This window comes from Anguilla rostrata, chromosome 8 (genome assembly GCF_018555375.3).
Source record: "Anguilla rostrata isolate EN2019 chromosome 8, ASM1855537v3, whole genome shotgun sequence".
In the NCBI taxonomy this organism is placed as follows: domain Eukaryota; kingdom Metazoa; phylum Chordata; class Actinopteri; order Anguilliformes; family Anguillidae; genus Anguilla; species Anguilla rostrata.
Genome location: NC_057940.1, coordinates 26,124,759 through 26,147,941, shown reverse-complemented (window position 1 = coordinate 26,147,941; position 23,183 = coordinate 26,124,759). Strand labels below are relative to the sequence as shown.

At 40.7% G+C, this 23,183-nt stretch overlaps 1 protein-coding gene across 2 annotated transcripts; it reads right to left on the bottom strand.

The window, feature by feature from the left end:
• Window positions 1–10,401: 10,401 nt before the first annotated feature.
• Window positions 10,402–18,950, bottom strand: stc1 (stanniocalcin 1). Of its 2 annotated transcripts, none has more exons than XM_064347360.1 (4): window positions 18,631–18,950; window positions 11,492–11,631; window positions 10,791–11,002; window positions 10,402–10,694 (listed from the first exon to the last, which is right to left on the bottom strand). In XM_064347360.1, the coding sequence occupies exons 1-4, from the start codon at window positions 18,743–18,745 to the stop codon at window positions 10,409–10,411; spliced, it is 753 nt and encodes a 250-aa protein (XP_064203430.1). In that variant the 5' UTR covers window positions 18,746–18,950; the 3' UTR covers window positions 10,402–10,408. The 2 variants fall into 2 exon arrangements, with proteins under 2 accessions (XP_064203430.1, XP_064203428.1); XM_064347358.1 differs by having other exon boundaries at window positions 11,492–11,634; window positions 18,631–18,949.
• Window positions 18,951–23,183: the final 4,233 nt, after the last annotated feature.

Sequence of the window (23,183 nt, the reverse complement as noted above, 5' to 3'; positions counted from 1 at the left end):
AACTGATTCCCAAAAGCTGTGATGGGGAAATTCTACTGCTATTTTGTGCTATTTTTAGGATGAGGCAAGAAACTGAGCTTGTAATTCTCCACAGATAACATTTTTACAGTGTGAAAAAGCTTTAGCTCTGATTATCATACATTACACTTCTTGAGCCTTTTTCAATATCTTATATATTTAGCAGGCAGCAATACGATGCAAGCATAATGTTTTTTGAATGCAATATATGCTGCATTCATGGTGTAATACTTCAACTTACTTGTTTGTTTGCTTTCACTTTTGTAAATGCATTGCTGTTTCTGAGAGGGTATTCAAAAAGTGGTACAGGTTACCAGTCATTATATGCATATTTATACCAGCATATCTCCAGTCATTATACAGAGATTTTCCAAGAAAACTAAATTGGCAATTGGCAACTAATTTGTTAGAGAAAACTAAATATTAAAAAAATTAATATTTCATATACCCTCCAAACAACCTTGAAGTGATAAAATCTCTCTCTCTCTCTCACACACACACACACACACAGTGTGTGTGCACGAGCATGTGCTTAATAAAAGAATACCTCTATATTTGAAGCCTCAGGTTTCATACATGCTTTGTGTATGTCCCTTGATAGGCCACAAAGGACTGCCTTTGTTCCAGAAAAAGCAGGAAACCACACATCAAGTCCCCTTCATTTTTTTATTTGTTCACTAATTAGCAGAGGCCACTTCACCGTGACAAATAATAGCTAAGACACAACTAGCGAATGAAAGACCAGGAAGGAATATATCTGTGGAAACAATTCCTATGAACTGGTTTCAAGCTGGTTAAATGTAAATACATATCACGGTTTTAGAGAATTAATTTGTTTCTGTGGCCCCTCGGAAGAGGGTATTTTGTACTTGAGTGAGCGGGGAGGGGTCAGGCGTCTGCTCCTTGTCACGGAAACAGCCTGTCTTTGTCTGCACTGTCACCTTCATCGCTGGTCTTAATGGCCTGAATTTGAAAGAGGCATGGCTAGCACCCTGTCCAGGGCTGTCAGTGTCGTGTGCTTCTTCCTCTTATAAAAACTCTACCCTACTGTGACACTAGACCTCAGGTAGCTTCCTCATTATTTACAGTTTTGTGTCATTTCCACGTTGGGTTTGACAAGCACAACGTTCGACAAATTGCGTTAGCCTCTAAATGTGTGAGCGTCTCTTATCGTGTGACAAGTCTTTCAAGAAATGATGATGAAGTGTTGAATGGCAACCTGTACAATATATATAAACACATTTATGCTATAAACAATATACTCTCTGTGCTAATGTACATTTATAATATACTGGTTAATTCCCAGTAACGTTTTTCGAAGCAAGTGCAGGCCATGTATGGGGCTGTGGAGAGAAATTTGATACAATCACAAAGTGTTTTGTTCTTATAATTCTTTAAAGCTTTTAAGGTGTGAAACACATGTCCAAAAACACACTATCTTCAACCACTAGATGTCTCCGTCTGTCTTGTTTTATTTATCCCCGGTTTTGGAATGCGGAGTTCGGCTGCTGCGTGGTCTAATGTTTCCTGCTGTCACCCCTGCTGATGCAAGGGGTTGCATGGGTGTCCGTGCCAAATGATGGTTAAGGGACTGAATTTTAGAGCCAGATTGCTGAAGGTTCAAGTCCCATGTGGAGGTACTTAAGCTGTGCGGTTTCAGTAAATATCCAGTAGTTTGAATGGCTATCAGATCAAAGCTATGGCACATGCCATTGAAAAGGGCACATACTGTGTAAAAGAATGCTGATGTTGAAAGGGAATTAATTCAGCCTGATACCAGCACTGGCCTTTCCTTGTTTACACTAATACTGGAGCAGACATTCATGCTGTGTTTATAGTCTTTATTGGAACAGACATGGGCCTTGCGCTTAAATGGATTGATGGTTTAGGACACAAATTCTTTGCGGAGAGTTCCACAAACTTTTAATACAGCTTGAAAGATATCTCCGCCTCAGTGGCAATAAACACCAATTCCCACAGAGCACTGCAAACCGCACAGCCTTCTACGAGACAGAAAACGTTTCTATTTATCCTCAAGCTTATTTGCAGATTGTCTGTTGAATTCTGTATTATTCTAATACCGTTGTTGTGCAGAACATTAGCCTTAATGAAACATGAGATACAGTAGACATGTCCCAACAAACATTTTCATGGCTCTCCCATCTAGGGACCAATGCCTTTCCCATGTTTTGTCATACTGTGCAAACAATAAACTCTGCTACTGCTCTATTCTAATCTATATTCTAACAATCTTGTTTTTCCATCTATGCTGTCAGTAGTGTCTGCTATTTTACTCTTTCTATGTGAGTTAAAGCAAATGTTTCCCTCAGTCTTGATATCAACACTGTCTGGGCAGCTGCAGTTTTCTGGGTGTTCTTAGCACCAGTGATTAATTTAAGTCATTGATTGGCTAAAGAATCCACATGCCTTGTTCTCAAGGCCTTAACTGGCCACTGATTGAAAATATAGCACAAAAAACTGCTGACACTGCAGCCCCCTGGCAATTTAGTCTGACACCCCTGCCACAAAGCAAGACTGATCAAACACTCCCCTCCGGTGGCAGGAATGAGAAAACAATAGGATTTATTCAGTCATGGTCAGAACGTTTATGCAAATTAAAATTGAATGTGACTTTGCAATCTTTGTTAAGAGCTCTGAAGCCAATAGCATAAGAATTATATGTACAGGGGTCACTATCTCACAGAGAGCTACAAATTATTGAGAGAAATATGTAAATGTGCCAAACTTCCACCCTTTACTTTGGTCACTGAATGTTCCAGACTTTTAAAGGGCTGGTATGCGTGAAAGTTTTTATTATTATCATTATTATTATTATTATTATTATTATTATTGTTGTTGTTGTTTTATCCCAGCACTCACAAGCCTAATTATCAAATTTTCAAGGTCTTGTTTGAAGACCATGATTAATTAACCCATTGAATCAGGTGTCTTAGTGCTGGGCTAAAACAAAGATCAGAATCGATTTATCATTTTCAGAGAAAGATTGGACATCCCTGGTATTAGAAGATATCAATATAAGAGACGTGTCTGAAAGGGAATTTATTATTATTATTATTATTATTATAGCAGATTATAGTAGATTACATTTCTGTGAGAAACTTTAAATTATGAATTGAGCTGAAGTAGAATGAGAAGGTTATGGAGTGACTTGCCACTGAACTGCCACATGACTTGGTCGTGTGTAGAGTCAGAAGTTCTCCCATCTCCATGTGCATCTACACACTGCCCTCCTGTGGACTGATGTATGATTGCACGTTACGCCTTATATTCTGTGCTTCGCCATTAGTGAAAATATATTAGTGTGCCAGTTTATCTAGTGCTTCTCACGCAACTCATTAATACAAGTCATTAATTAAGAATACATATCTTCATATTGGGTAAAAGACAAATACAATTGAGGTATTCAGTTATTATCAATACTTTTGGTAGGCTCTGAGTTCATATTTATCTTTTTAGTTGTATAATGTAGGGCACCTTTCAACGTTGCTGTGCAAATTTGTAGACTCGGGATAATGTTGATATTCAAAATGTAATGAGTAGGAGAAATTTTCTGGGTCTTAGTCCAGTTTGTCATTATATTCCCCATTTCATTGTGTAATCTTAAAATGGTTTACGGTGATCGGGGAAACCTGCCTCAACCACCAATGTGTAGCACCCACCTGGGTGGTGTACAGCAGCCATTTTATGCCAGAATTCTTGTGATACATCATTTGAGGTGGTGAAATGGGAGATTATTCAGCCAGTTAGAATGGGTGATAATTAGGGGACCAGGCTGCAAGAGCCTGGTTGGGAATTTTGCCAAGACATTTGGGAGCCCCTTGACTTGTTGCAGTAAATGTTATTGGATCTTTAAACACCGCAATCAGCAGTCAGGACATAACTTCAGTTTCAAAGGGTGGAAGCCCGTTTTAGATATTTTTTTGTTGGCAGAAATTGAATTGAATTTTTATGGAGCTGTGGTTTTCACTGATGCATTGAGCTGTAGTTGACATTTTTCCATCACATTAAGATTTTTGTTGAATTTAATATTGCACTGGAACCCAACGTTTTTCTTTTTTTTTTTTGTCCAGTGTTTGTTGTCCTTTGTAAACAGTTCAACCAGGCAAACAACAACGAATACACTGAAACTCAAGATGGCTGGTAATTGTATTTTTTCTTCTTCCAGAAGCAGTGTTACTTAAAAAAACCTCTTGGCCACACAACTGATCGATCAAATCATTTTCACGCTTATGCCAGATCCAAAAGTATTGTTAGGTACAACTTTAAGAAAGTGTTAACTTTCTTTTAGTACAGCCACACATTTAGCATTTTGGCCATTTCAGTTAGATTGAATCTGTGGTTTCATTATGATATGGATTTTATTGTGTGCTGCTAATGTAAAACCAGAATTGATTTCCCACACTGCTGATGGTGTACAGTTATAGCAAAGAGCGGCATCCAGCTAAATTGAGCTTCTGGAGTTATTAGATGCTGTCGTTTAAGAGGATTTAATCTTCAGGCGCTTGCAGCGCAAGACCCGAGCTTTGACTAGAACATTTTGTTCTGATAGCGGAATAAGTTTTGTTTAGTTGAATATTGGTCAGATGTGCCCTTGATCTTGATGTAAAATATTCTTTCACGTTATTACAAATGTGATCGAATAAATTTTGGGTTCTGGTTATGCTCCAGGCATAGATATGTATTTCGTTCTGCCTACTCAAAGACATGCACGTGGCACTCAGCCCTTTTAATTATGCTTACTTAAATTTTAATCCATTATTGTACTACACTTCTGTACTGTCATGCACATTAGATATCGACATTAGACTTGCATGTTAATATTTTGAAATTTTTCAGATGGATATCGTAGTAAAAGCGTATTTGTGACCGTTATTTATTTATTGTAGCCCTTTTTGGCGTGAATGATGTGCAAATAGTGATTTTGGCCATACCATGGTGTCCAGTTCACGTAGTCAGTGATCCAGTATCCTTATCAAACCTTTTTTTGTTGTGTCCTATAACCGATCATGATCTTCCATCTCCCACATCGAACTGACATTGTCTGTTGCCATGTGTCACATGCTGTTGTATGCAGTGCTGTGGCAGTATTATGTTCAGTAGTACTGATGGACTGTGCAGTCAAGCATGCTCGAAGCTGACTGGATGCATTCTATAAAGGACTGTGATCTGGTGTTATGGATCTCCCCAATGAATAGCCTGTTCTATTTCCTGTCCTGGCCTGACACATCCTGTGCTGGATGGCAGTATTTAATCATGCACCTCCGTAACTATGACAGCACAGGCTGACTTTTCAAAAGTTGCTGTAAAAAAAAAAAAAAGAAGTACAAGGGAATCAAATTAATTTTGCCCCGTGCCAGATAGCTCATTGATTTTTATGTGGGTGGTAAGTCCCTTGAAACACAGATCATAAACACGTGTCCTCCTTTCTTGTTCTAGCTGTAGAGGAATATATGAATATATAGTAAGCCTAAATTATTTATGCGCTAATCAAACGCATATCAGAAATTTCAGAAATGTGACAGCACCACTTGTGAGCCAGGAAACGGTTGACACCCCAGGTACATTAATCCATGATCTGCTTTCACTGCCGTCTTGGATGTGTGGTGAAGGGCTCGGGCTGAGACTTTGGTGTGAGTGTCTCTTTAACAGAGAACATGTTGAAATCTGTATGGAGCAGCTGCATCACCTACTGTATCCCTGATACCGACTGCCATGGATCAGAAAGCCCCACAGGACTCCTCCAAATTGGCATGAAATTATATCTCCCTCTGACTGAGATAGCAGAAGCTCTGCCTGTCGTGTTAGGGTTTTTTTTCTTCCTTTTTTCTCTCTCTCTCTCTCTCTCTACCCCCTCTCTTTCTTTTTCCTCCCGGGGCTCTGAAATGAAAGACTCACTTTGCAGTTTCAGCTCGTTTGCACTTCAAGTTTAAGAAAGTTCAGTTCCCATGGGGATGGGCTCTCTCTTTCCCGCTGTCTGCTTAATGTGTCCTGGCAAATTCGTCACACCGAGCCTGCAGCTAAAGAAGCTAAGTTGATTGGCAGGTACCCAGCATGACCGCTCCGTCCACGTAGGTTTACCTCGAGTGCGAGAAGATATTTTGGCAAGACTAGATTTAGATGTAGAATTAGCATTACTGTGTCATCAAGTGATTCTGAACAGGTTCCAGTACTTTCATACGTAGCATACAACCATGTATTAGTTCACATAGATGCATATTCTACCATAGAATGCAGTTCTTGCATTTTGATGTCATCGCTGCAGTCAGAACTGGTGGAGTGAACTTGTTTTCAGCAGAAATTACAGTCGATGTGCACATGACTGTGACATACATTCCCGAAAATGCAACAATATTCTTAGTCATAGCTATATCAAAACGTGTGGTAGCTTCCGTTTCATATTAAGTCATGTGTGATACACAGTGGTGAGGCACTGAGACAGCCATGGACTATGGTGTGAGGGTTTAGGGAGAGGCTAACTGAAGTGATGAAAGCAGACAAAATGAATATGATGCCATATGCCAGATGTGATCATAATTTATTCTTTTAATCAGCTGAACAAAAGACACACAGTTTATGTATTTGTATATTTCAACATTTTAAATACACAGCTGCAAATGAATGGCACAAAGAAGAAATCATATATATTTATATATATATTAAAGTGCAAATAAATCACAAGGTTCAATCATGCTTAACATATGTACTTCAACAACAAAAAAAGAATCTTAAGGATTGATTGGCCAGTTGATTTGATTTTGATGCCAACCACCGATTGGCAAACATAAAACAATGGTTTTGATTAAAGTCATGTAGTGTAAATCAGAAAGAAGTGTATCATCTGGAAAAACATAACATCTACTGAATGCGGGGGGAATCATTTCAAGTCTTGATAGGAAAGAAAGGAGTACCATAGATATCCACAACGCAGGGAGCCCAATCCTTAATATGACTTCAGAATATAACCGCTCACAAGGGATAAATTGGTTCCAAACCCATGGAGTACCATTGCGTTTTTTCCCCACTGATTCTCCTGGGCGTGGACTGAGTTGTAATGCAGATGCTGACGCTACAATAGTGCCCAAATGCTTACTGCACGGTGTCCACTCTGCAATGAAATCCCCGGGCTTCGTAGGAAACCGATCGATTTCCAACCTTTAAAATTGAACTAGGTTGGGCTGATTTGTTGTGAAAGGCAACTTTTTAAGGGTCTCACTGGTATCTGTTATTAGTTGCAGCAAGTGCTTCAATAAGTCACACCGACTCTGACAAGATACCCTTGAGTTCAGATCAGGACACTTTTCTATTCCCATTAAAGCCAAGAGGCCGCTTGTCATAAACTACCTAGGTTTGGGCACCCTCTCTCTAGTACAGACATTTGATTTAAGATACATTCTCAGAAGTTTACTAAGTCTATCAGGTCTTTGATTCATATGCAGAAAGTGTGAGGTGAGACTGAGACACCAAAGGAAATCGTAACATAAGTTCACCAGCAGGTGGCAATGGGCGTTATGCAAGAAACTACCCAGAAACAGAGTCATTTACACCCATCAAAGATCTGCCCTGTTAGGTTGCTATTTTTCCCCGCCTTAGCCTCAATCAAAATATTTCCCTGATAAAACATTTTTGAATGGATGTATTGGCTTCTGCATAAAAATACAATGAGCTGAATAATGAAATGAAGAAATTGTCCCCACTGTGGCGCTGGATGTCAAAGCAGAGTCTGACAGCATCGCACAGTGCGGTGAACACGTTGGTTTAGCAGCAACTGTTGAGTTCAGGTATTTTCTAGGCATTTCAAGGCATTTCAGAAACACCTATTAACCCAAACCATGCACAGTGAAATGTTCAGTGTTAAACCAACTCTTACAGAGTACATATGGTCCATGTTGGACTCGTACGTACTCTGTTAGAGTTGAATTAGCACTGGACATTTTACTGTGTAGTAAATAAGCTATATAGGAGCCCCAACCTATTGAGATATGCTGATATCCGGTGATAACATAAAACAGGTTTTCTGCTGTTTCTCTTCCTGGTTGAGATTAACAAGTGCTGAAAGTTTAAATGCCCTTATATAGTGGTCATACGAGATGCAAAGTGCATTTTGAATTGAAGCATATCTTTACTTGAATAAACTTTGTGCTACGCAGTTATTTTCTATATTTCTGCTTTTATATACACTTTTCTTTATAATGCTTACATTTCTTGGCTATTTGAAGCAAGGATTTTACCTGATGAAGAAAGAGGAAAACAAGTACAACAACAACAAAAAAAAATCCCTATGTCTTCGCAAAGAAAAAGTAAAATAACTTTGGGAACCTTAGAAACAGACTGCATTGTCTGTGTTCTTCACTGTGTACATGGGAGCAAAGAAACTGCTACTGTATTAGCACTTGCATCAGCTGGTACAGACCTGATACAGAGCAAAACTATTTTTAAGGATTTCTTTTTTTACGGTGGAGCCTCATTTTCAAAGATTATTGCATAGTGTTGTGTGTTATTTACACTTTGCACACCATTTGGTATCGTAGAACAGAAAGTTGTCGTCTTTAAAGTCATGCTTGCCTCGTACACTATGAACCTAGTTGAATGTTAACCTTAGTCAAGCAAAAATTAACAAATGCTCACCGCTCACAGTTATATTTCTTCTGTTTAGGTCAACTTTGCAAAACCTGTTGGAAATGATTACCTAAAATTCACCAAGGCAAACGTTTATGATTGAGCAGGCTCTTCACAAACACTGTATATTGCATAGTGTATAAAATAAATCCACCAAACACTTTGCAGTTCACTATTCCAGAAAGAATTGTCAGAGTCACTTGTACAGTACGATGGGTAAGTCACATTATCATTTTATCTGTATGCACTGAGCTGAGTTGGAAAATGTACACAAAGTCCCCAACGAACACAATTGGGATTTTTAAGGTAATAAACCTACACACATTTTAGTCCTCTTGACCCACACACGCAAGTTGCAACCCTTGATAAGTTGTTTTGGATATGGTCCCATATAACACTAGCGAAGAAGGTCACCTGACTAGAATAGCCAACGTGTTCCCCCATGACCAGCACAGAGTCATAACATGAAACCTATTCAGTCACCTCAGAAGACACACCTGGGAGGATGGCAACGCTTTAAGATTCAACACCAACCATACTTTAAAATCTATATCTATAACCTAAAACTAGCATACGAAAACGAATAACCACGGCAACTTAATAAAATAAAAAAATTAAATAATATAGTAGGAAAATAAATATTAATAATATACCACAAGGCTTTTAAATAGTAATGTCATTCTCCTTATAATCAACACTGCAAGTCAGTGTATTCGGAGCCACCTCTCTATGTCATATTCGTCAGGGAGTGTGTTGTGCATCATTCCATAGAGGTGGCTTACATCTGCTTCAGGAAATGTTTTGCTCATTAGTTATACTACAGCTACACATTGCACATATAAGTGAATATAGATTCTTCTTTTTTTGGCAGAATTTGACAACACATTTCATAGTCCACCCTGTTTTTTTTTTTTGCACTGTAGGTTTTATAGTGAACTTTTAGCCAGGGATATTACGCTTCTATATAATCACCTGTTCTCTGGCATTGCATTGTGGATGCCAGATACCATGTTTCACAGCTGTTTCATATGGCAGTGGGGTCAGTCTTCGGTTTTTGGTGTTTCTGTAGTTAAGTCCTGCGTACAGCTTATTAAGCCCCACCCCCCCACCCCTAACGTTTTAAACAGCCCCTACCTGTGGCATAGAACTGTATGGGTGATAATCCGGGGGTTCTGTTATAGCTGTAACACATGGAGGCAAATGGAACCTGCATATTCTGAGACAAACAACTGAAGTCATTAGGTACTTAAGAGAATGCTCATAAATAAATATTACGCTCATTATTTTACAGCACAGGTCATCTGTCTTACATCACCCATTCATCCGCTAGAGTATTTTTTTTTTTTTTTACTTTGCTGTAATGAAAATACATACAAAATATTAAGTATATTATATAAGTGATCTATTTCAATTATGATACCTTTAAGTAAAAACAGCATTGCTTCAGATTGGCGTGTCTTTCCCTTATTTGTGGTTAAATGTAGCTTACACAGGTTCACTTACGAATACGTCAGTTAAACACAGAGTAAACTGCCCTTTAGGGTCCATGTGTTCAATAGATGTATTCATATAAGGAAGCTGTCAAATATACCTGACATACAAGCAGTTTTTACTTCAGGGCACATATGTGAACTGCCCTCACACACTCACGGGAGTGTTTATTTTTAGTTTAGTTTCGGTTTGTTTGCTTATTTTGCAGGAGTTACAGTGGACGTAGTTTCTGTGTTGTTGTTTTTTTTTTCCCCTGTGGTAATTATGAGCTGTCACCAGTGGCGCGCTTCTTGGCGTAGAGGCTGGAGTCCCTGTTGCGGAGGTTGGGCTGGGTCTTGAGCATGTGGGAACTGGCGGGCCACCTCCAGCCCCCGCGCGCCTCTATCCCAACAGGCACGGCGGCGGACGGCGGGGGGCAGGCCTTGCTCTGCAGCAGCTGGAACAGCATGGCCATCTCCGGCCCCAGTCTGGACACCAGGCTGGCCCTCACCAGGTCCACCGTCTCCTCGTCGCACTCCATCAGGCTCTGCAGCAGCTTGCCGTAGAACCTGCGGGAGCACGGGACGCGGTCATGGGTGGGGCCGGGCTGGGGTCAGGCAAGGGGGGGGGAAGGGCCAGGGGGTGGGGGGGAGACGGGTCCTCACCTGTTAGGGAAGTGGCTGGGCAGCTGGGCCACCTCCCCAATGGCCTCGGGGTTGGATCGGGCCACGGTGCAGATGTCCAGCTTGCTGTAGCACTCCTCCTGCACCTCGGAGATCATCCTCTGGAAGGTGGAGCAGCGGCGGATGGTGAGGAAGACCTTGGAGGTGATGCCGTTGGCTATGCACTTCAGGCTCTCTTTGACGAAGGCCTTGCCCTGTGCCAGACACCCAAAAAAGAGCCAGTGTCAGAGCCCTGCTCCTCCTGCCCCAGCATCGATTCTCAACCTTAACACACGCTTGGGTCAGAGGAGGCACTCAGCCCAGTCAGCAAAAGCTGGAATCTGCCCATGTGACAAACAGTCACATGCTAAGCATACTTGATATGAAATTTAGTTATACTTAAAGTATTCTTAAGTATAAAATCGTATCATTCAGGTATTCTTCAGCATACTGTTTTTTCACATGGGTAGAGGTGGAAACCTAGGTTGAGATGTTTTGGCATAAGCTACGACTAGGTTAACCCCAATATAGCTCAGATTTTACCCAGATGTAGCCTGCCTACATCCGAGTCAGCTAGAAGACTTTGACTTTTCAACCAAATACTGCCAGGTTCACACCTGAACGCCTAGGCGGCACTTCAATTGCTTTTATCCAACTTTTCACCTCAGAAACGTTCGCTGGGGCGCCTGAGAGGGAGGCCGTACCTGAGTGTCGAATTTAGCAGCGCTGTAGAGGAAGGCCTTGCAGATATCGTGCATGCCGTCCGTGTCGCAGGTGGAGTTCTCCAGACAGGCGAAGGCACCGCAGCCCACCTGCAGGGCGCTGTTGAGACAGCGTGCCACGTCTGCTGCACACAGGGAAGAGGGGAGGTCGTCACAGAAGCGTCACGCCCTAACACACCATGGATTCCGCAGGACAGCGAACCAACAACCGACACAAGCGCGACACTGGCCCTCAAGTGTTTCGATGAACTGTGTAGTGCATCCAGCCAGCTTGAGCTTTCTTGTCAGGCTGCCAAACCCACAATTATTTTTTGACAGTGGTCGGTCAAATCATTTTTCCGTCAGGCCCTGTATAAAGGATGGGCCACCATGTTAGGTGATATCACTATCCACTTGAAAAGCGATTTATGAGTATTCCTGCGCTTCCATTTTACTGAATGAGTTGTGATTTACTCAACAAAATACATCAAGTCACATAATTTCATCAAGCTGGGACCGCGTGCCCTGTGGATACTCTGACAAAACTGATCTTCAGAGTATGAGAGTACCGTGCGGCTCAGGGCTTTACTGACTGTCAGCTCTGGCAGGCGATCAGACTGCTTCCTTTACATGTGACAAGATGATAGCAACCCACACAACAGGTCAGAGCCTCTGCACAGCATACCAACAGGCTGTATCAATCAATCAATCAATCATCTGTAATCACAAAAACACTGTAGTCCAACTGTACACAGCATGCAGTTCCAGATACTTCCACGGAGGCAATGTTACTGCTGTAATTCAGAACTCAGGCTGATGTATGCTGCACATGCTATAGCCTATGTACTTTTCTGGCAGTACATAAAAAGGTCTTTTTTTATAAAAACCCCAAATCCAGCAATGAACATTCCTGTTGTCCTAAAGGAGGGCAGAGACTAAAACAACACACTGAAGTTCAGCTTGTGGTCAGCCCAGTAAATGTTCTCAAGGGCTCTGGGTTTTTCCTGCATAGAGACTTCTGAGGCGGTCGCCTTGATCAAATTTTGTGCCGTCTGCACAAAATTCTGACCAGTGTCGGCATGAAAAAACATTATAAATACAAGCGTTGTGCACTGTAGATTTCTATCATTTGTAACTAAAATGATGGCATTACTCCGATGTGGCACTGTATCGTAATCGGCACAATGGCCCAGGAAAGGCTACCCATGAAGTAGGCAAAGTTTTCGGCCAGTGGTCGGGCTAGCCCATGGAATGCCGCATCTTTGGGACGCAGGACATTTCAAAATCTGCTTTCACACTAATGCACTTACATTCTGCGAAAAATAACTATTTTTGCCATAGCCTAATATGCCAACTCACAATAACAACACAATAAATGTATGATGTTCATTATTTTATGATGACACTTGTAACAGAAGCGGAGTAAAACATTGGGATTAGCAGAATGAAATGGGGTACAAACAGTGCTTTGGTGTTCTGATTACTGTTTTATTTGACTCAAGTTGAGTAAGCTAGCGACACTACATGGCCAAAAGTATGTGGACACCAGGCATCAAACATCTCATCCAATATTATAGGCATTAATATGGAGTTGGTCCACCCTTTGCTGCTATAACAACCTCCACTTTTCTGGGAAGGCTTTAGACTCGATGTTGGAGCTTTGCTGCAGAGATTTGCTTCCATTCAGCCATAAATGCATTAGTGAGGTCGGGCACTGATTGGGCGATTAGACCTGGCTCTCCAATTGATCCCAAAGGTGTTGGATGTGGTTGAGGGCAGGGCTCTGTGCAGGCCAATCAAGTTCTTCCACACCGATCTCGACACAACCATTTCTATATGGACCTCGCTGCGTGACCGGGGGCATTGCTATGCTGAAACAGGAAACAGCCTTCCCCAAAGTTTGCCACAAAGTTGGAAGCACAGTATCATCTAGAATGTCATTGCATTAGGATTTGCCTGCACTGGAACAAAGGGGCCTGGCCCAAACCGCAAAAAACAGCCCCAGACCAAGGGGTGTCCAGATACTTTTAGTCATATAGTGTAGAGCATAACATCTTGTTTTCGACATTTCATTCAAATAAAGCTCTTTCTCTTTCAAACTCGTAATGCTACCAACAGCTGGGTAAATATTATGACCAGTAAAGAAACACAATTACCAGCCACCGAAAGACAATTGGCTCAAAGAAACACAAGTAATTATTTTGTGGTTCAAGTCTGGGTCACCACCCTTTGCAATAAAAAAAAAAATACCTCTGTATATCTGTGATTATAAAAGGTTGTTAACTTTTCCCCAGCATTTTGGCTCTTTTTTTCTGTGTCAAAAAAACACTTAATCTTGCATTAACACAACCACTGTCAGCTTTGCAGATATGATCTGTAGAATAACTGATTTTTTCAGAGCGTTGGAGAATGAAGAGAGCAGGTGAAAAGACAGTAGTCATCATCTGATTATTACTGACAATTAAAAGTATAATTCACATTACTTTCAAGATGTGGTAAATGTCTACCTGAGAGTAATGAAACAACAGCCCTAGTGTACTGTGGATGTCCATCAGAGTAATGCAACAGCAGCCTTAGTGTAATGTGGATGTCTATCAGAGTAATGCAACAGCAGCCCTAGTGTAATGTGCATGTCTATCAGAGTAATGCAGCAGCAGCTCTAGTGTAATGTGCATGTCTATCAGAGTAATGCAACAGCAGCCCTAGTGTAATGTGGATGTCCATCTGAGTGTAATGCAACAGCTGCCCTAGTGTAATGTGCATGTCTATCAGAGTAATGCAGCAGCAGCTCTAGTGTAATGTGCATGTCTATCAGAGTAATGCAACAGCAGCCCTAGTGTAATGTGGATGTCCACCTGAGAGTAATGCAACAGCAGCCCTAGTGTAATGTGCATGTCTATCAGAGTAATGCAGCAACAGCCCTAGTGTAATGTGGATGTCCATCTGAGAGTAATGCAACAGCTGCCCTAGTGTAATGTGCATGTCTATCAGAGTAATGCAGCAGCAGCTCTAGTGTAATGTGCATGTCTATCAGAGTAATGCAACAGCAGCCCTAGTGTAATGTGGATGTCCATCTGAGAGTAATGCAACAGCTGCCCTAGTGTAATGTGCATGTCTATCAGAGTAATGCTACAGCAGCTCTAGTGTGGATGACTATCAGAGTAATACAGCAGCAGCCCTAGTGTCATGTGGATGTCTATCAGAGTAATGCAACAGCAGCCCTAGTGTAATGTGGATGTCTATCAGAGTAATGCAACAGCTGCCCTAGTGTAATGTGGATGTCTATCAGAGTAATGCAACAGTAGCCCTAGTGTAATGTGGATGTCTATCTGAGAGTAATGCAACAGTAGCCCTAGTGTAATGTGCATGTCTATTTGAGAGTAATGCAACAGCAGCTCTAGTATAATGTGGATGTCTATCTGAGAGTAATGCAACAGCAGCCCTAGTGTAATGTGGATCTCTATCAGAATAATGCAACAGCTGCCCTAGTGTAATGTGGATGTCTATCAGAGTAATGCAACAGCTGCCCTAGTGTAATGTGGATGTCTATCAGAGTAATGCAACAGCAGCCCTAGTGTAATGTGGATGTCTATCAGAGTAATGCAACAGTAGCCCTAGTGTAATGTGCATGTCTATCTGAGAGTAATGCAACAGCAGCTCTAGTATAATGTGGATGTCTATCTGAGAGTAATGCAACAGTAGCCCTAGTGTAATGTGCATGTCTATTTGAGAGTAATGCAACAGCAGCTCTAGTATAATGTGGATGTCTATCTGAGAGTAATGCAACAGCAGCCCTAGTGTAATGTGCATGTCTATCAGAGTAATGCAACAGCAGCCCTAGTGTAATGTGCATGTCTATCAGAGTAATGCAACAGCAGCCCTAGTGTAATGTGGATGTCCATCTGAGAGTAATGCAACAGCTGCCCTAGTGTAATGTGCATGTCTATCAGAGTAATGCAGCAGCAGCTCTAGTGTAATGTGCATGTCTATCAGAGTAATGCAACAGCAGCCTTAGTGTAATGTGGATGTCCATCTGAGAGTAATGCAACAGCTGCCCTAGTGTAATGTGCATGTCTATCAGAGTAATGCAGCAGCAGCTCTAGTGTAATGTGGATGTCCATCTGAGAGTAATGCAACAGCTGCCCTAGTGTAATGTGCATGTCTATCAGAGTAATGCAGCAGCAGCTCTAGTGTAAAGTTGATGTCTTTTTGAGAAAGCAATGCAACCCTGGCGGGTATATGCACTAAATCAGTGTAATGTAGCAGAAGCCTGAAAAGTGTGTCAGAGCGGTTCCTGGCCTGGTGAGGGTTGCCACGCTTCTGCCCTCGCCAAACGGCACAGATTGGCCATGACGCAACCAGAGAACCTCTGCGCTGGCTCCCCCTCTCCTGACCTTGTGTAATTGCCACCGTGGCTTAAGGAGACCACACAGGTAAGGCTTGTTTTACACAAGAGCACAAGAATCATTTGGATTCCGGCAGACGATCTCTGGCAGGGCCTTACAAGATAAGTTTGTTCGCTTCATAGACTTCCATTGTGTAGCACCTGAAAGCAGGCCAGCGATATAAGGAGACATTATGTTTAATGAAACCTAAATAAAACCTGGCTCACTTACTGCCAGTATGACTGGTCATGTTCTGATATGTGCTGACTAGCATGACAGGTTTGGGGTCAGGACAAACATAAGCTCTCTGCGGAATCAATAGACAATGCAACTTCTTGTGTTCTCGGTGCGGTCACATTTTATGCAACCATATGTATCTTGGAAATAAATCTGCAACAGTAATATCTGCCTAAAAATAATTTTACTTCCCCAATTCATTTGTACAATATGAATTCTTAGTGTGCAATTTGTTAGCAGACACTATGTAAGGCAACTTGCAGCACTCTTTATTACTTAAAGTAATTCAGTACGTTCCTCTTGACCAGCACTGCTCTGTGCAGTATGAGCTGATAATCCTCTGTTCAGCAAGTCCAAAAGCATGTCCACATCACACTGCCCTCTGGAAATACCTAAAATGTGTTCGAAATCCTGCATGTCTAACAAGCAAGCCAAAAATGTATGTGTTGTTGCATATTAACTGCCATTACTCCTATTAAATATGAATTTGGCATGCTAATAGTCCAATTTCATGGCTTGTATTCAATTAAATTCAGTATTTTTGTAGTATTGTTGTAGATATGTAGTATTTTTCATGATGGTAATAGCTGCAATGTTATAGAATTAATGCAGGGAACTGCTCATCCATAAACAAGCACAGAACTGTTCCAGAATCGTTATGAAGGTTCCAAATAGCTGCAAAACAATTGTTCATGTATTTCTTTGTTCACCCATAACAGTTGCAGTGTAGAACTCTTGCAGTCAATGTCACAAACTTCACTTAAGTGATTCTGTATTGGCAGAGGATGGAAGGATATATGCTGCAGCCCTTGTCCTTTACAGATTTATCAGCAAGAAAATACTGTTTTAGTTCCGAGGCCCATAGAGATGCTGTCTCTTTGTAACTAAGCACTGAACCAACCACCCCCCCCCCCCCCCTCCCCCCAACCTCCCCCAGGAAAAGTATGAAGTGGAAAAGCCTTTTGATTCTACGACTGTGTCATTTAAAATGATGCAAGTGACTATTTTTTCTACATATTTTTATTGAATTACTGTGCAATAAATTAGACTTGGTAAAAGAAAATCGCAATATATTCAGGTGTTAAACACATCTTTGGTGTTAATATGTGTTGTTCATTATTAAATATGACATTTAAGGTTGTACACTAATCATGGAGAATCATGGAGTTGATTAGTAATACTACATGCATTTGTCTTTGAAAAGGTAAGTCATAATTTTAGACATGCTGTTACAAATAAATAGCGAGTATACTTGTGGTTGCATAATTGCACTGTGCAAACACACAAGTATTTAAGAGAAGAATTTTACAACCCCTGTGCACATAACATAATTCCAGCTCTAGATTTGATTCCGTGTAGCCCACTCTGCTTCCTGCTCGTGCATTCTGATGTTCTAGGATCCAGTCAGAATAGTTCAGATGAACATTTTCATCGTTATTTATATGCCCTCCCATCCTTCCATTAAAAAAAAAACTCTGACTCGATTTACGGCGCTTGGCTCAGACTTCTCTCAGAGGGAGCTGGCAACAGACTGCTTCCACGCTTGGCCTTGCGCGCGCTTTCATCTGAGACGCGCAGCAGAGTGGCGACACTGACAAGCCGCAGTGTGCTGGACCTCACCCTGCTTTACACACACACATACACACACGCGCACACATTTCGCTCCGTACTGCATTAGAAAACGGCCCATAAAATATGAAAATATAATTAAAATCCACGAGCTTTTGCAATCCAAATTTCTGGTAGCGTGTTATAAACGGATCGAGACGATCTTCCCTGTCCATAGGGGGGCATTCATGCATGCATCTGCTGTTTCGGTTTTTCTGTTTTAATTTAAGGCTCTATATTACGCATGTTTGCTACTATGGCAACTAAAGAGATATATTCCTTTCCCACTCCATGTAGATTTTGACTATAGTGCAATAAATAGGCGAATGTAAAGCGTAAATTATAAATACCAATGGTGATCAAATATCTTCCTGCAAAAATGTAACAAATTGGCACATAATCCACGAAATATCAAACCATCACATGGAAAACTCACTAGAGGCTTAAACTGGCCATCATCCAATGACCGAATCCGGTTGATATTAATATATCAGCAGGCTAAACTCCTGGTTTAAACCAATATTTATTTCAAATATATATTGCCTATTAAATATATACCAAATATACATTCCCTTTAGCTATTTACAACCTTTACCTCTTTATCACACGCTTGACATATTTAAGTGACAAATAAGGAGCTAATATATCAACTGCTGACTCATTTAAGAGTTTTGCGCTTCCTGCAGCGACTCAACTGGCTTTACAGTGGAGTGTCTTATAATAACTTTCACACTTTTGAAAACGTATGTTTTAACAGCTTAAAACATGTAAAATCATGTAGATTGTCGTAACCTATAGGGGTACATTGGTGCACATAGTGTAGAAATCACGGTAAAACTTTAGAATGCAACCATTAACCTTCCATCAGTTAGGGAAAAGAAAGCATACTGTACGATAAAGTCTGTTACTTACAAGGGCTGTTCGCAGCGACGCGTGTTCTCCTGGGAGAGAAGGACTCGTTCTGATCCAGTTCGTAGGCAGACGCAATGAGCGCGAGCAGCGTGAGAAGTCCAGTCTTCTGAAGCATTGTTTATATATGTTAAGAATCTGCAGAAAAGGAATAAAGTCTCTGTACGATTTCTACTCCGGGTGAAAATGTGATCTGTTTAGTCTAATATTGTCTGATTTTATAGGTAGGCTATGCACTGTGAAGGCTTCTTCTGGGCTTTTCTGTGATACTGTATAGTAATATATTTTTTCGTGTGCATGTTGGAAGGAGCGCAGGTTCCAGTTTATATAGGCATTCTGTATCAATGATAATGTGCTACACATCACGAGCCTGCGGGTTAGTCCAATCAAATCACAGCATCTCAGAGCCATTCTCAGTGCCGGTGACCGCTTTTAATTGATTGAATATTTTCCACTAAATTAAAGTGACTTTCAGAAACTTTTTTGTGGCTATCTTTAGCCATGATCTTTACGCGTCTAACAATGCAACTCTTCACTGGTCCTTTCGAGCATTCCCTTAATAAACAGGCGTGTAAAATTACATGTATGAAGTTTTGCTATCTTTTATAAACTATGTTCGGGGAAGTATATCAGCAGTATTATATTGTATTTTGAAGTAATGTCTTCGCACAGGAGAGGGATTTATGGGTATCTCAAGAAACCTAGCCTACAACCTCACTAATAGTTTATACACAGAAATATGTATTTTGTCTATTCATTTTTTCAGCTACATGAACATTATTGATTTATTGGCGACAGGGGGTGGGGTTAATCGATGAAATAGAAGGATATTAGGAAATTGTCGTATTGTATGCACACCTACACATTATACCAAATGCATTTCTGAATGTCATGTCTCAACCGATTCTGTGTTACCGTAGGTTTTAAGAACGAAAAGTGGGCTACTGCCATAAGTAATTATAAATAGGGTTAGATTCTCATGGTATTTCTTAGTCATCAGAGTTACATTGATTTGTAATATGTTACAGCTTGACGTGCGCTCTGATTACCATTACAGTGTCGACTTGTAAACGGTTAAAATACAGATAGCTCTTCGTGTCCAAGAATAGATTCTATAATTCAGCCCACGTTTGGTTCTGGTTAAATGACAAGGAAACTACAAAAAAACGTCAAGGCTACTATTGCGAGCAAATTCTCAATTTAGATTCTTCTACGTTATTTTTGAGCCTATATTGTCGCTCTCGTCTTTTGAGCTCCAATTCGCTGTATACCGGTGTTTCTTTAAACAGTTCGCGTGCTGCGAACGTGATCCTGATCGTTGGCTAAGCACTGTCAGGAGACTTAACCTATTGAGAACTAGAACAGAAGTGTCATGCGATAGTTTTGTCGTCCTTATCTACGTTGACAGCAGTGCTATGTATTTTCTTAATTTCCGTTTAAATTGCGTACAGGGCTTTGGTTTCAAGGTAGCTCACAATCGGTGTGCGATTTACAAGCCAGTGTCAATAGTCAAATGCACTGAGCTCTTTCGTACTTAAAATGTCTTAGAAAAATACCATCTGAAATTATTCAAATCGCTTGAGCTTTATCGCATTGGCATTTAGCGGAACCGTATGCTACTTATTAACGAGACCTTTGTTGTTGTAATAGGCTAGACGAACTGTGGTTTACATCGAGATAAACTACTTAGTTATTGACTTAAATCGTTCGGCGTTTGGAAAGCCATCACTGTTGATTTAATTCTCAACCGTTTCAAAGTTCTTAGGGCAGAATCAAACGGCGATGGGAACTAACCAGTCTACAACGAGAAACGCTGGCACGTGCAGTGGTGCAGGACTGCTGAGGATTGAAGAGATATGTTTCTATGTCATGTTCACACGCAGTGTGTCAATTCCGTTTATCTATTCAAACACATTTAAACTCAATCTGCAGTTCTGGGCACGTTAAAGTAATATACATTCGTGCTCTGGTTGGATGTATATGTTTATTTGCCATATGTCTATCTAGCCTGGCTCTGTATTACTGCATATTACAACATAGGCGGCACCACTTTTGCGCATTTACACGTATTGTGTCCCATTCATACGACTGCTGTGTGTTTTCCTTGAAACCGTTCATATTCCCTTATAAAGCTACGGTAGCCTCTGGCTGATCTAAAATTTTCACACAGAATGGAAGCAGTAATAACCGTCTCATAGAGACATGAATGAACATCCCGTTTGATGGAAAATTCGTATAATTCCCTTTGATGCACCGAAACACTAGGAAAACACAACTGTATTGAAACTGTTATTGCAATTCGAACATTAAGTATGTAGGAGTTGTAAACTCTGGAGTGTGTCGAAAATACATATTTTGAAAATACATCGTATTTTATTTTATTATTTTTAATATTTACTGAATTGACATGATTGGAATTTATTGGCGTCTCACATAGGTAATTGCCATGCATTTCCATAGTATTTTAAATGTGAAACTCACGACCTAACCCGCTTCAACAATGCACCCCGCCCCCCCTCCCCATCTGAACATACCTAAGCTTTAGGGTTGTACTCAGTTGTAGTGCAGTTTGTTCTAAAATTTACTAAGTTCTTAGCTCATCATGGAAAAGAAGCAGTTACTTGAATTCTTTGTCCATTGGGAGTGCAGTGCAAGTCTGACAGGATTGAACCCCAACCTTTGTGATTGTAACCATAACATCCTATTACAAAATCTGACTTCACTTCTGCTTTGAAGTGATTTCCCATAGCTTATCACTGTGCATTGAGCAATTAATCACTTAACCTTGCTGAAGTATTGTTCAGTCATGGAACAGTGAAAGAAGGGCTAGAATTTTCAGAACTCATAAAATCAGAGCAAATTTCGCCCAGTTATTTATTTCTGTTGCTAAAAAAGACAAATTGCATGGATGCAGTCCAATGGAACATTGGACAGAAACCACAATTCTGGATGTCTGTGTGTGTGAGCGCGTGCGTATGTGTGTGCATGCGTGCGTGCGTGCAGGCATGTGTTTGTGCTTGTGCAAGTGCCCTGGATGGCTCAGGTCAAGGAAATGTTGCGAACACAAAACAGAACAAACAATCAAACAAACGAAAATATCTATTAACATACCCCCTCATCAGTTTTAGTAGCTCTGGTGATACTGTGCTTTCATGTCTAAGAAATCAAATTAGCAGGAGCTAAACCTTTTTTTTTTTTTTTTAAACCATGCACAACCCTGAAAAGCCAAGGACACAGAACTAGCTTCGATGAGGGTGAAAAGAAACACTACAACATCTTGTTCTGCTTAAGAAATTGAAGCACTTAACCAATTTAATAGCTTTTTTGTCTTTTATGTAGCCACTGTTTACTGGAAAATTCTTTCAGGGCATACGGTCCCCTTCCCCATCCCTTCCACATGGGACTACAGACACATGCATCTGTGCGCATATACACACGCATGCACACAAGCGCTTCTCGTCCCATTTAAGCTAAAGAAACGAACCATACATATTTACTCTGCATTATATTTTGGACTAGTCTTGTTTTTCTTCTTAGTAGCCTATTTCAAAGAAAAAAACATTTCAAATGCTTTCTTTTTTGTTTAATCCGAGAGCATCATTATGAGCTGGAAAGGTTCCAAAGCTCTGCTTGGCAACTAGCCTTCATTGGGGCAAGGCCAGTATGGCAGTCCAGTTACAGTTACGACTGTGGCGACGACTGGTTGATCTGCCAGGGGTGGTCTTCTGTCAGGAAGAGATGCTGAGGTAGCTGTTGGCTCATGTTGTTACACTGAGTTTTATGTTTCCAAAAGTGCTTTTGATCAGTACTTAGTAAGTTCATCTATTACAAAGCCACTGTCTTGTCTCAAGATAAGGATACCTTATGGTGATTCAGCCTCTTTAGTTTTCTCATATTACTGAAGTGCTATACACAGCAAAGTAAGTTATTACTATTGAGGTGTACTTTTGAAACTGATAAACTGCCTTGACCCTCAGCATAACTGAAAATGTAAGAGAATTGTTGTATTTTACACCTTAACATATGTCAAACGTGCCATTTTACAAAATCTAACATTTTACTGTTAACTGTTCCAGAGCAGTTGTTGACTGTCTCACAGTGTAACAACATGCCAGTGGACTGTATGTGATATTTCAGTCTAAGGTCCTCATGAACTACTAACCCACGTCAGAAGTCTTTCAGTTGTCTGAATACAGGGCAGGTTAGATAGTTATGAATACTTTTGCTTGGCGGGTAGATTATTTCGTATATTTCCAAAACTTGTTTTTTGTTCTTATTTTTATCGCACATGTACTGTACAGTATGCTCCATTGTGGGAGGGAAGTGGACAAGGTTCAAAGACAGGGCAAATCTGCTACAATGACCGAGTATTTGCTCAACTAGTACGGCAGCACGTGGAAGCTTTGCATAGTTTGCATCAGTGTGCATGCAGTCTGGCTGCCTCTTACATCATGAGGTCATTTACCCATTGTTCTTTCTCAGATGGTTAATGGTCTAGTACAGGTACTTGCCTCAGCTGCTGTCTAGCAGTTAATGTAATGTTCAAAACAACATTA

Coding starts and splice junctions, on each gene's coding strand:
- stc1 (XM_064347358.1), bottom strand. CDS start 18,745: ATGCTTCAGAAGACTGGACTTCTCACGCTGCTCGCGCTCATTGCGTCT. Junction 11,003..11,491: donor CTGCTAAATTCGACACTCAG/GTACGGCCTCCC, acceptor TGTCTGGCACAG/GGCAAGGCCTTCGTCAAAGA. Junction 10,695..10,790: donor CCCAGCCACTTCCCTAACAG/GTGAGGACCCGT, acceptor GTGCTCCCGCAG/GTTCTACGGCAAGCTGCTGC.